Below are 14203 nucleotides of genomic sequence, written 5' to 3'. Positions count from 1 at the left end.
TATGTAATGGAGAGTATAAATGAAATAAGTTTAGTTTTAAATGTTGTTTCCTCTTGCACTGAAACAAATGAAACAGATCCCTTTAATTAACTTTCATGGGTGTACGCAGTATGTCATGTCACTATATTGTCGTCAATAGGCAAAGTCAGTTGTGTCGGGCAGGGGGACATGACTATCGCTAATATTATGTGTTTGAAATCCTATTTCGTTTGACGATTCCTCTTTTACATGTAACCTAGGACAGCAACGGTCATCGAACCCATCACGCCACTATTATATCCATCGATATACTCGCTATAACTTAATTATGTTGCATATTTGTCACTCTTTTATTAATATTATGCATGGATATGCTGTATATAGTCTGACAATGTATATTACCGTCTTTGTTCGGCCTTGCCTGCTTGACTTTTATGCAAACCCGGACAGTTTGTTATTCCTGCATGTCGAACGCTAATACAGGTACGTGGTGTGTTCACGTGTGTGTTCCATTGTGTTCCAGGTGAAACTGAGACGGTTCTAGATATTCTATGATATTTTTTAACAGTCATTCATTATATGTCGTACACTGCAATTAACTGTGAACGCCCCTCCCCCCCCCCCCAATTCTCTCCCTCCCTCCACATCATACTACGGGTCACGACTTTGTAGTTCGGGCGTCACTTGTTTGAACAATTGTTATGACGCTGGCCATGTCCTTTGTCAGGAGCAACGAATTCGCCATGAACTCCAGATATGTCTCATTCAATGACGCCATCGGAACTTGAGTGCCTCCGCCGTCAAAGAGATGTAACGTGAAGTATCGGCAAAATATTAATCTTTCATTCCAGTTGGCTGAATCAGGCTGTGTCCACAATACTTTTCCCATTCTCTCTCGTTATTTATTTATTTATTTATTTTTCATCAGAAGATCAGTATGCACAGTTCGTACAAATAATTTAGAAATTTAACCATTCGACGAAAGAACATAGATATGATAAAACAAAACATGTTTGTCCTTGCACGACGCGGCGATATATGCCTGCATGATATCCCCTGATATAAGGGAGGCAACCCCATGCCTGTATGCCTTGTTCGACTCGCACTACCCCCCAAAAATATACACATCTCATCCATTTTTTAATTAGGTTTATTGACAAATTTAGACTGTTTCTTAGACTTCCTGGACAGCTTTCGTTTCATCAAGGTTTTTGTATTGATATGGAGAGAGATGAAAACTGAATCAGTGTCGGAATATTTCGAGCTCCATTTAGATACGGGTACTACACATGCATGTCATTCATGGTTGATGGAGAGGAAGCAACAACATAAACGAGTTGGAAACAACTAGTCTGTTTTGGACTCAGGGGAATCTGCTCTGAATGGAGATAGATGTATGTGTGCACTGTTCTGAATGGAGGTAGATGTATTTGTGTATTGTTCTGAATGGAGGTAGATGTATCTGTGTACTGTTCTGAATGGAGGCAGATGTATCTGTGTACTTTTCTGAATGGAGGTAGATTTATTTGTGTATTGTTCTGAATGGAGGTAGATGTATCTGTGTACTGTTCTGAATGGAGGTAGAGATTTATTTGTGTATTGTTCTGAATGGAGGTAGATGTATCTGTGTACTGTTCTGAATGGAGGTAGATTTATTTGTGTATTGTTCTGAATGGAGGTAGATGTATCTGTGTACTGTTCTGAATGGAGGCAGATGTATCTCTGTACTTTTCTGAATGGAGGTAGATTTATTTGTGTATTGTTCTGAATGGAGGTAGATGTATCTGTGTACTGTTCTGAATGGAGGTAGAGATGTATTTGTGTATTGTTCTGAATGGAGGTAGTTGTATCTGTGTACTGTTCAGAATGGAGGTAGGTGTATTTGTGTATTGTTCTGAATGGAGGTAGATATATCTATGTGTTGTTCTGAATGGAGGTTGTTGTGACTGAGTACTGTTCTGAATGTGAGTTGTGTGTTCAGACGTCACGTCGCACCTCCTCAGGAGAGCTGGTAACAGACGACGTGGATGTAGAGGCTCCGCTGTTATGGTGTGGAGAGTCATCACTATAACTGAGTAAACCTAGTTGATAGTGTGTGAGGAAGGGCCAGTCGACATAACCATCACGCAAGAATTGGATGATATATCGGAGTCAATCAGTATTCCTACAAAACAAAAAAACCCAAAACAACCCCCCCTCCCCAAACAACAAACACAACAAAAAAACCCCGAAAAAACCCAAAACAAAACAAAAAACAAAAACAAACAAACAACAACAACAACAAAAAACCAACCCAAAAAAAACCAAACAAAAACAACAACAAAAAACGAACGAGTAGTAACAAACACTAACTACGGTTATAACAAAAAACGAACGAGTAGTAACAAACACTAACTACGGTTATCTGTCCGTCAAAATCACGTGCACCTGCAATCCATGCTTTGTGGTTCGGGGTGGAGATAAAGAGAAATGGTGATGCGGTCATAAGATGTGTGCCATTGGAAGGTTTGTTAACAACTTTTAATTCCCACCCAAGGTGAAAGTTCAGGGTTTTCATACATTTTGTGAAGAGCAATCATACTTTCCCAGCAAACAACCATGGAAAAGGACGTGATCGTCGTATACGAATCGTCACTGCCCTCCTGCATCAACACCACAGAATGCCATGACAAGCGACGAGTCCCGAGTGTTCCCCACTCTCCCCGAACACACACATGTACAACGCACGTAATCACAAACATACACTGAACACACACTAATCACGCATGTGACATGCGTGTGTGTCTGAACGTGACCAGAATAGCAACTGCAATATTAATGGGAAGACTCGGCAAAATGCAGACAAGGAGAATTCGCCGTCCTTTCCTTCCCAGTCCTTCCTTAAGAGCGGTGGCGGTCTTTCAGCTTAGTTACGTATTGTATTTCCGGTTGCAATATCAAGCTTCTCAGAAACATGTACGCTAAAGAATGCTCTCTGTAATCACCAAACACAGAAAGAAATGTTTTATAATTAACATTTGTAGTCTAAAATCTCCTGTAGTGACAACGCTATCAATAACGACAATGTTATTACCATGGCAGTACACAACAGAGTGACTGTGCAAACAACAGACAGCTGCAGGTTGTACACAATAGAGTGGCTGAACAATTGCGGTGGCGGTAATTAGTCAGCGATACGAATATTCTCCCAACACTAACACTGGTCATGGTTCCCGAACATGGTGAACATAATGATCTCTATAGAGCGGATGTCATGATGTGACAGGTGATGTGTTTGCCCGACTGATATAGAGTCAAAATACATGTACCTTGTGGAGGGCTCTATACCCGGATGCGTAAGTGTGGCTGTTCTAAAACCTACAATTTCACCATTTCAGTCTATGCACGTGTACCGTCTACAGGGATTGGGAAAGAGAACTTTGGCAATGGGCCTTTTTCAGGATTATTAGCCATTTTCTGAATTTAGAATGGGCCATGGCCCTTGCATCAATCGTGAACTTCAAAATTCTAATGGGCCATTTTTTTTCTAATGTTCAAAATGGCCCATGGCCCCTGCCCCCTGCCCTTGCCAATCCCTGCGACTGTCTACGAGCACACATCTGCCCACTACTGAATCATACAACTATTGCTATCCAATTATAACAGAACCTGTTTACGAGGCACACAACACAGATGCTGCTATTCCTACCTACCGGTTTTTGTGGTTCCCTTTGCCTTCTGTCGGAATTTATCTCCTTAAAACTGTAACTCGAAGCTTGGAAAACGTTTAGTTATTTCGATGACTGTTTGGAAGGATACAGTCATGTTATCGTTGGTGTGTTAAATACAGACACAAGAGACGTCATACTTGAAACAGTAATCAGCCTGACACATGGAGTGTCCCCTTAACGAATGCGGACAGCAGAGTCAAGGTTATGACAACACCAGCTTCTACAACATGGCGCTTTATCTGAAAACAGGCTGCAGAAATTTCAGAGGAGGGTATAATCCCGAATGCAGTATATACATGAATTAGTCATGTAACACCCGGGAGTTGTTATTGTTTGTGTACGGTATCCAAAGTTAACATGTGAAATGGTGGAAAATACTGAAAGGTATGTTTATTGAGTATGATTGTGCGTGAATTAGGACATCACGTAGGAAGCTTTGTTATTTTTATCGAATTTACAAAAATGTAATGTATGTATTTACGTATGTACCTGGAATAGAAGCGAGTGTGAGTTACAGTAATACTTAGGATGGGCGTCAGTTACGTATGTACCTGGGATAGAAATGAGTAACAACAGTGCATCATATGCAGAAGAGTCATTTTGCACACGCTCTCTATACACGTCTGTGTTTTGTCCTCTGTACATGCCTATGTTTCGTCCTCTATACATGTCTGTCTTGTGTCCTCTGTACATGTCTGTGTTTTGTCCTCTATTCCTGTCTTTCTTGTGCCCTCTGTACATGCCTATGTTTTGTCCTCTGTGCATGTCTGTGTTTTGTCCTCTGTTCTTGTCTGTCTTGTGTCCTCTGCACGTCTGTGTTTTGTCCTCTATTCATGTCTGTCTTGTGTCCTTTGTACATGTCTGTATTTTGTCCTCTATACATGTCTGTCTTGTGCCATCTGCACATGCCTATGTTTTGTCCTCTGTACATGCCTATGTTTTGTCTTATATACATGCCTGTGTTTTGCCCTCTATACATGTCTGTCTTGTGCCCTCTGCACATGCCTATGTTTTGTCCTCTGTACATGCCTATATTTTGTCTTCTATACATGCCTGTGTTTTGTCCTCTATACATGTCTATCTTGTGTCCTTTGTACATGCCTGTGTTGTGTCCTTTCCGCTTTAAAGATAAAATAGTGTATCTCTCCACCCTATATAGATAAAACGGCATATCTTTATGTCATCGGCTATCTGCATATAAGTAGGGTATATGTGGACTTCTTGATGAGCTACCTCTCAGAGGTTGGCCTTTTCGCAGTCCCTGCTCTGACAGGTTAACCTTATCGATGAGGAGCTCAATTGTATGGTAGCCCAGCAGGTGTTACTGGTTAGTGCTAGAGAACTTTAGACTTGCTTTATTCCATACTGTATGCGCATTATCAGGAGTGGACTTATACATTCAAAGTTCACTGACGATTCGCGTTTTCCTTCTGACAGATCCGACACGTCCGGACACACATGAGGCTAAATATTGTCATCCTGGAAGCATACCATGGCAGAGTCCTCGTCTACCCGATCCACTGATCGTGGGTATGCCTGGGTGATTCTGGGCTGTGGATATCTATCTAACGTGGTTTGTGGAATGTTGTACTATTCCACAGGAGTGGTCAATACCGCAGTACTCGATCAGATGCAGGAGGGCATCGTCAAGACGTCATGGGTGGGATCCACTCTGCTTGGGACGCTTACACTGACAGGTGTGGCACAACAGTGTCAGCTCTTTTGGAAATGTTTGCTTCCGGTCTCTCCGTATTTATCTCATCCCTTGTAGCATTGTCGACCGTCATGATCATCATTAAACTAATAATATGTTCTCAAAGGAATCCAGTGACACTAGATAACCCTCACAAAGTTTGCATTACTTGTGTTATAATATTGTACGTAGTTGCTGCTGGATTTTTGTTCCAGGACCAGTGTCTGGTAGCATTACGAAGGCCATCGGTTGTCGGAAGACAACGGTGATTGGTGGACTTTTTATATTTATTGGTCTTACGGCTGCGTATTTTTCAAGGAACGTTGATTCTCTTATATCATCATACGGAATCTGCGTAGGTATGTGGTACACTTATGGATATACTATCAAATATGGCAGTACTTGTGATTAAACGTTCGTTTAATGATATGGTTTTGCAGCAGAATCTGTTCTGTTAATGAAAACCTTTCACAATTTCAATATGACTTTAATACGGTAGAGAAAGTTAGATGTGTATAAGACTTTTTAAATGTTCAACGACTCTGTCTTGTTATCTCTGATGTGTGCCGATGTGATGAAGGCACCATTGTTGATTGTGTCAAACAGTACAACACTAGGTCAGAATATGTCAACAATTTGGCCAATACTTTAATGATAATAATTAATTTGTTGAATTTATCAAACTAGAAAAAACTGGACGACAATACAAAGACTGTGGAAAGTGTAACACGGAAGGTGACGAGATATACTTCCCAGAACTCACTCATGAAAACTGTGTAACACATAAGGTGATTGAATATGCTACCCAGAACACACGCATGAAAACTTTTTTTTGTGTAGCACAGAAGGTGATGAGATATACTGCACACGACATTTGATTTATAACATGCACGTGCGGTACATGACAAGTAACTCTCAATGTGAATAAAAATGGGTTTTTCCTTAAATAAAATCCAGCGGTTTGCATAAAAGTATCCACGAGACGCTTGAATATTGAAACTGAGAGTATAACCATCTCACATGTAGGTTATCTGACTAACATGGGCTCGTCATATTGTGGCAAACACCATAAGCGATTGTGCATGTTTCGCCGATAGTAGTAATTCAAAATACACTCAGGAGAAGGTTGACAAAATACTGGGTAATGGGCTGGCCAAGGTAGAAGACGAAACTGAAAACAACACATGTATGATTTCATTCGTAATAAGTGTCATCAGAATGTCGTTCGATGTGAGTCGATTTTGCAAGTACATTCGTAATGCTCGTGCTCTGAATAATTGGAGTTAAAGCTAGGAGTTAAAACCTAGCGTGCAGATATACGTCAGTGGACTGCAAGTTTCTTTTAGTGGTAGTCTTTACCAATATAAAAGAATAATTTGGAAACAAAGTGATGTAAATGTTTTGTTGTTTCAAAATGTTTTTGAACTTTCGTCATATCTATTTGTCATAAGAATTCATTTACGAGACGAGACGAAACGAGACGAAAAGTCACTCTAGCAAATCAGTCAATATCGGGTGTGATTACCACGTGCCTTGAATCACCGTATTAATGACACTGGAGAGTTGAAAGCAGTCTGGATGATGTTGATACAAACGTTAACAAAACGTTAAAAATGTTAACAGATTGGGTCAACTAAGAACGCGTTACCACCTGCTTCTGGTCCTGTCGCAGGCCTCCATCCATCTCTTGCCATGTTTAGTAGGCAAGAAGAGCAACCGGCCATGTAGTACAGCCATGTACACATACCCCCAAGCGCCAAGAACTGCAGTATCGGGATGGGTATCATCCCGCTGCGAAGTATCGTTACACACCTGCATTTACACGGAGGATATAATGCTATAATACGACCTTGAATCAATATCTTGACGCTGGCGTTCTCACATCCACCTCAAAACTGAGTGCGCTTAGTGCGAGCGCCGCAAAAGCGGTCCCGCGGACACCTGCAGACTTTTGCACAACAATCAGAGCTGTCCAGATGAGGCCTGAACTCATCTGCCAAAGTGAACTGGCCCAGTCTTGTCTTCTGAACCTAAGATGCTCCCTGCATCGAGTTGAACGGTGGAGTGTAAGCAGAAAAGAGCGTATAACTTGACGTCTCGTTCGCAAGTCTGTATATACTTCAGACACACTTTACATGTTTGAATTATTTTCATAATTTAAAATAACACAATTCCGCAGCTTGAGATTCGATTTGAATACACACGGACAGTAAGTTGAGACCATTGCACAATGCAGCATGTGGAGTGGTGTGTTCTTCAATACGAAAAAGTGGACAAATCACTGCCTCTTCCATATTAAGTTAAGTGATTAAGAACGATATGAGGCAGGGTATACCCAAGTGTTCAGTTGGGTTTTTATGACTAAACATATGCAATGATTTATAGATACAATAAAAGTCACCTTGGCCAACCAGGACGTACTTTTTCTCGTTTAGTAATTATTTATAACGCACGATGATACTGAGTCTAAGGAAAATTTACTAATTTGTTTCAGGTTTTGGGATTGGGTGCATAACCACCGCAGCATCTGTAGCTGTAGGGTATTATTTTGAAAAGCTTCGACCATTGGCTGCTGGGATTCTGGTGTCAGGTGCTGGCTTTGGCATGCTGGTTGGAGCTCCTCTGGTTCAATTCCTCTTCGATACATATGGGTTGAGTGGCATGTTCCTCATGCTGGGTGCTTTAGGATCTCACGCTTGTGTTGGTGGAATGCTCATGAGGCCTTCGAAGCGCCAGGCGATGAGGGCTGATATATCCACCCAAATTACTCCTGAGAGAGAACCGAAATGCAAGACTTTGGAAAGGTTGAGAAATATTCTAAGCGAATTCTGTGATCTATTGTCAAACTTTGGATTTATGTGTTATACGTTATCATATTGCCTGTGGTCGTTCGGAGAATCCGCATTCCAAGTTCACCTGCCAAATTATGTCCAGTCGAAGGGAACATCGCCACAAAATGCCGCCATGCTATTTACTACGATGGGCGTAAGCAGTACCTTAGCCCGGATACTGACAGGACTAGCTGGAAATGACCCTAACATTGGAACTCTGCTTCTACATACGGGGATGTTGGGTTTAGCTGGTGTCAATGTGATTCTGATTCCTGTATTTTCCAGTACATTCAAAGTACAGATTTTATCATCTCTACTTTATGGACTATATTCAGGAGGACCAATGGCTCTGCTCAATCCGATTTTAGTAGACCTACTAGGTGTAAAACGTCTTGCGGCGGGGTATGGACTGAATAACATGTTCGGTGGAATTGGACTTCTTTTAGGACCTCCATTTGCAGGCAAGTAGAAATGAACTGTGCGGGTGAGTGAGTGAGTGAGTGAGTTAAGATTTAACCACATCGGCAATATTGCTGCAATTTCGTGACAATGTCTATAATATTTTAATAATGAATAAACTTATTTCGTAAAATCTGTCAAAAAAGCTAAGCCTTTAGGACAGTAAAAGTATTAGGTTATCACAGACATAAATTTAAAACTAGTATGTAAACATTAAAAGATTTCTTACAATTTAGAACAATACAATATAGAGACCGGGCTATGGTTCACCAGCAACTGTCGGAACGTGCAGCATCTTTGCTACATGCATGGAATCTAGGCGGACTTGCATCATTCCTTCAGTGACTGCAATGTACTTTTGTGAAATTAGTTGTATTTTTACGATTTGACAATATGCATGTATAACACTCATTCAAGTGAAGAAGGAGCCTTAAAATTATATATACCTATGACTACCCTGGTTAGAGGTAGTCTTCAGCAAACAATGTTTAAATTAGACGTACGAAGAGACACTGAGGGGTCGTATGGTCGGACACGCTGTCTTGGTTGATGCATGTCATCATAGGCCTGTTTCGTACATCATTGCTGATGATGTCAGTCATAGGATTGTATGGCTAACACTCGAATGTCATCATATGACTGAATATTGCTGAATAAACAACAAACCAACAATTACCGTAAATGACAAGATGCGTGTATATCAGTCTACGTAAATTTAGTCCACTACTGAGTATAACAAAACCCAGTAAGGGGTCACGTCAGGTACGCTTTGAGCGACCTATGACCGCCCAGTCAAACTCTCGAAGGCCGAATGGATTTAACCAATCAGACGACGGCTACTTTTATGGTTTGGCGGGACTTTCGCTAGTCACTGGCACTGATCCCCCAATAAACGAAAATCCGCACAAACACAGGTATTTGACCTGGTTACCATCAGCTGATATTTCCGCAAGATGACATCTTTGAATATTGACAAAAACGCTATTTTCAGCGAATGTTTGCACACTGTTGACAGTATTAGTGCATGCTCCATGTGCATTACCCGGTAGCGATCGTATCGAAAATAGCATTCGGAATCGTTCGTGTACAAACCTTCCCTAGGTAAAAGTTCACAAGGTTTGTGCGAATGTCCACTTTCAAGATTTGGTGAGCTGTGTTCTGATTGGAAACCCACCAACTCGCTGTGTGTTTGAACGCTGCCGTCCACCTGCATGTCACTGATCATAATAATGTTTAATATGATGCCGAGCCTTTCAGATAACTTTTCACGAAACTAAAACCGTCTGCAACGTTAAGTTGCATTGACACAGTATCAAGCATGCCTGTCTGTCTGCATATTATCTGGTCATCTAGTTTAGCGCTGAAGGTACATAAATACATTCACTTGCTGCAATTGTGAAAAAACAAATGAGATTTTGTCCTTGAGGTCTAACAGGGGTTACCCTATCACTGTATAATGCGACATTTAGTTTTGTTGGTTGATTATTCATCAAAAGGTCATCCGTAGGAAACGTTGAGTAATATACTTCAGCACGACCCTCTCAACTGTCATGTTTCTTCTTTTGTAGGATTGGTGCTGGAGACAACTGAAAACTATGACTTATGCTATTTTCTCGCAGGTTTGTACAATATTACATAGTGACAACTATCACGTCTTGTACAGCATGAGACAAGAATGCCTTGCGAAATGGGGTTGAAAATATATCTAATGGACCGTCCAAATGGTGTTCTGTATTAGGTCGCCTGGGATTCCGAAGCTGAAGGGTACCCGCGTCAGTCCAGTATGTTTAATAGTAGTTTTAAGTGCTGTTGCTTGCTGCTGAGCTTTAGTAACTGACGTGTGGGTCAGACAACTGTACCTCCATTCTTGATAATATGCATAATGGTAAAAACCAAAAGTATTGTATGCAATTGGACATGAAACAATGATGTTTACATAAGTCGTAGTTGAGTTACCAGATAGTTGCTCTAACACTTCCATTGCTGAAACTGTTTGCAGGTGGTACGGTTGTGCTTGGTAGCGCACTGTCCCTCGCTGTCCCAGTGTTCAAAAGTAAGGCTGACCTCCCTATCAACGCCAATACCAACATGCAATTTGACATTGAAGGATGTGTCGACTCTGATCACAGAACTGAAAACGAGCACCATTCGTTAACAGAACAGAACACTAATAATTCAAAAGATGGCAGCAATGCTGAGATCAGCAGTTGTTTGTTGTCTGGGACTGAACAACAAAGTGATGACAATGACAAAGGTCCATAACAACCTATGGGACTGAATGATGGGGTGAGAGTTGTGTCATTAATAGTGCATTTGTCCACAGCAATATTGTTTCATCATTTTGACTGTCTAACCTAAATGAGACTTTGTCCGGTCGCACTGGGAATCATATTTTCTATTCAATGGTTACTCTGGCATGGAAATGCGTTCATTTCATTTGAAATGAGGTGAGTGACCATCTGCCTGTTCAAAGGAGTGTTTGGAACTATTGGTAATGCAAGTTATACCTGTCTTTTGAGGAGGCATGGAAAATATCAGGAAGATTTTTTTCTATAATTTGCATAACATGTCCGAGTAATGGTTCTCACCAATGTCTACAACTGTTCCAACGTGATGGTTTTTACTTTCGGGTCAATAACAGAAGCTTCTGTTGACATACCGAGCGGAATAATCTTTGTATGCCAGAGAATAATGTTGTGTGATGGGCATGAAGAAGGTTTTTTTTATTTTTAAAATTGCTAAAACATTATTCCAGACATACGTGTCCTCTTGAAGAGAACAAAATGTGTATGACAAAGTAAGGACCAACATGTATATATTCCTTATCTGATTTTCTTATCAAGCGTGTTTCGTGGACATGGGCTCGACTAATTATTCAAAGAGAGGAAATCATGTTTTTTGGGGGTTTTTTTTGTTTTTGTTTTTTGTTTGTTTGCTTGTTTTCTCCCAATTGCGTAGGTTGATGCTTTTGATGCTGATCACTGGATTGTCTGTTCCGGACGTATTTACAGACCGCTTGATCTCGTCATTTTATATGGCTGAAATACTGCCAATGCAACAGTACAAGTACACAATGTGACATAAGTTCTGTTGGGTAAATATTGTATAGAATGGGAATATGGCAGAAGTGGTCAAATTGTAATATATTCTTTTCTTAATAACAGTTTTGAAAATATCACCTAGTATGGTCATACAAGGATATATGTTTTACCAGCAAGAAGTGTATGGTCAGTATTATTTCCGCCAATTAAGACTGTATTTTCTGTCAAGGTATTTTTTTCTGTTTATCGTCGATATATTCTTTCAGTTTCAGCCAGAATGTTTTCACATATTCCCATTCCCAGTAAATATGTATCACATTTTCAGACACTAGGTAACAAAATGAGCAAAGGTCATCATCAGCTAATTTCATTTTCAGTAATTCTTTTTTGTTGTATATATAATATTGTGAATAAAGTTAAATTGAAAGTCAATCAACTTAGTATCTTTTCTGCATCTTGTATATTTTTTGAAAATATGGGATTACAGTGTCAAAGAGTTATTGCCATTTTTCACATGCAGAGGGCAAGTTTTTAGTACATAAAGGTTTATCATAGAAATATCTGGATCTCTTTGGTGCTGAACGTAAACCTATCAGAGATGTGCTAAGATAATGATAATGAAAAATCAATAGATTATTTCATGTTTTGTGTAGAACATATTGCATTGTAAACTTTTAATGAATATCAGTAGACAACTGTTTGAAAAGATTCGGATAAAGAAAGAAAACGTTTAATAAATCTTCTGTCTGAAGGATGTCGTACAAAACACCATCCAAATACTAATTTGATACATGAAGTAATGAATATGTGTCATCATACTGGGGGCGCTCTCTATTAGCTAGCTTCTGGGGATTTTATGTTATCTTTTGACAATGTTTTAGGCACTAGTACTGGTATTGCGAGCGTTGGGGGCAATGTTTTGTGCTAAGTGACGTCATATAGTCAGGTCGAGCTTGTCATGCCTGCAATGTCGAACTTACGCGACGGGAAGAGCAATGCGCCATAAGGATTCACGATACACAGAGAATCGAGTGGACCCTGAATCGTCAGATAACATGAAGTAGTTCTTAAAAAGTTACCTGCAGTCATCTGCGGTATGTGTGAGTACACCCTGTCCAGCATTATGAGCAGTTTTCACCGAAATATACCTTACAAATAACTCTGACTTTCAAATTACTGTCTCGAACAGAAACTGACAGTCTGGTTCTCTGATTCTGTTGCGCCTGCGCTAAAGCTCTGACACTTAGAATTTTTTCATAGCATTTTCAGTGAAATTATGGCAAAGTCTACGTCACCAGAACAAGGGCCATCGTTACAACCAGTGTTGGAAAACGCTATTTAAGCAGTTTCGAAACACGAAATCGGCGTTTGTAAACATGGACGATATGCAATACACACCCTATTTTCATCACCGACATGTGCTTTAATATTTCGTGTCAGTCTAAATCCGTCAGTCTATCCTAGCCTTCAGGGGCGATACGGACTCCTATAACCCGAAAGGTAACACGCTTGGACAGATATTCGGGTTGTTGCATACTGACAATGTCTCTGCCTTAACGACAATTCACCCAGCATGGGAGAAGAGCCTGTGTTTTCCTTGTTAACATTTTAAACTGAATAGAAATCCCTTTGTTCTGGGTTTGTTTTTACCCTGTCGGACAAGTCCCCTTCTGTGTGATGACTGAGCGACAGACAGTAGTGAAGAACTGCGTCCCGTTTCACAAAACTCTCGTAAACTTTTCTCGCAGCATTCGTTCCTCCTACACTATAGCATAGGAACTACGAATGCTACGAGAAACGTTACGAGAGCTTAGACTTACGAGAGTTCTGTGAAAGGGGCCCCTGGACTCCAAGGTCGCCTGTTTTAAGTGGGAGAATGGCATTGACTTGTATCTCGGTTTATTAGAGGACCTAAATGTCAGAATTCGTAAAGATGATTTCAGTCTGGAGGAGGACCGATATATTGACGCTCTTTCTTAATATGACGTACCTTGTTTACCTTTTCTCACATCGTTAATGCACACTGCACTTTTGTGGTAAACCAGTGTCATCTATCCTTGCTACAAGTCTTTGTAAATGGAAATGTCAACTGGGTCTCTCATATTCGTTCACTATTGTGTAAATTTGCAATCTCTTTGGCGAGGTAGATGTATTTATGCACCTGTTGAGGAACGCTGCAAGGATATCTGTTTTTGAACTTGGAGTAGTTGACAGTCGTAGCAGATTTTTTGTAAAAGGTTATTCATCGAACCAATCGCTCTAAGAAACAGAAATGTATTAAACTACGGTGAACACTAATATAGACTTTAGGCGCATTTAATGTTAAACGTTACGTTGCTTATCGCACAAACTGGGTATCCAACAGCTGCTTTTAGATGAAGACAATGTTGATGATAGACATATACGTATAGCGACATGTTTCAGTTGTCATTTAGAAGTCGTCCGAAGCTAGCCGAGGGTATTTTTACCTTTATCAACAGGTGTTGATAT

General features: G+C 40.4%; 1 protein-coding gene across 2 annotated transcripts; it reads left to right on the top strand.

Annotated features, from left to right (window-relative positions):
• Positions 1 to 413: 413 nt before the first annotated feature.
• On the top strand, positions 414 to 12145 carry LOC137281514 (monocarboxylate transporter 13-like). 2 transcript variants are annotated; one of them, XM_067812781.1, is made up of 6 exons: positions 414 to 462; positions 5127 to 5386; positions 5598 to 5741; positions 7877 to 8674; positions 10241 to 10291; positions 10672 to 12145. In XM_067812781.1, exons 2-6 carry the CDS (start codon positions 5182 to 5184, stop codon positions 10932 to 10934), a joined length of 1461 nt encoding a protein of 486 aa, XP_067668882.1. In that variant the 5' UTR covers positions 414 to 462; positions 5127 to 5181; the 3' UTR covers positions 10935 to 12145. The 2 variants fall into 2 exon arrangements, with proteins under 2 accessions (XP_067668882.1, XP_067668881.1); XM_067812780.1 differs by lacking the exon at positions 414 to 462 and adding an exon at positions 3623 to 4073.
• The last annotated feature ends 2058 nt before the right edge of the window (positions 12146 to 14203 follow it).

Source organism: Haliotis asinina, chromosome 4 (assembly GCF_037392515.1).
Source record: "Haliotis asinina isolate JCU_RB_2024 chromosome 4, JCU_Hal_asi_v2, whole genome shotgun sequence".
Classification (NCBI taxonomy): Eukaryota; Metazoa; Mollusca; class Gastropoda; order Lepetellida; family Haliotidae; genus Haliotis; species Haliotis asinina.
This window is presented reverse-complemented; position numbering and strand designations above follow the sequence as displayed.

Excerpts from the sequence above, each read along its gene's own strand:
- LOC137281514 (XM_067812781.1), top strand. The coding sequence starts at position 5,182 with ATGGCAGAGTCCTCGTCTACCCGATCCACTGATCGTGGGTATGCCTGG. Across the intron at positions 5,742-7,876 it reads ATCATACGGAATCTGCGTAG|GTTTTGGGATTGGGTGCATA; the intron begins GTATGTGGTACA and ends AATTTGTTTCAG. Across the intron at positions 8,675-10,240 it reads TTTAGGACCTCCATTTGCAG|GATTGGTGCTGGAGACAACT; the intron begins GCAAGTAGAAAT and ends CTTCTTTTGTAG.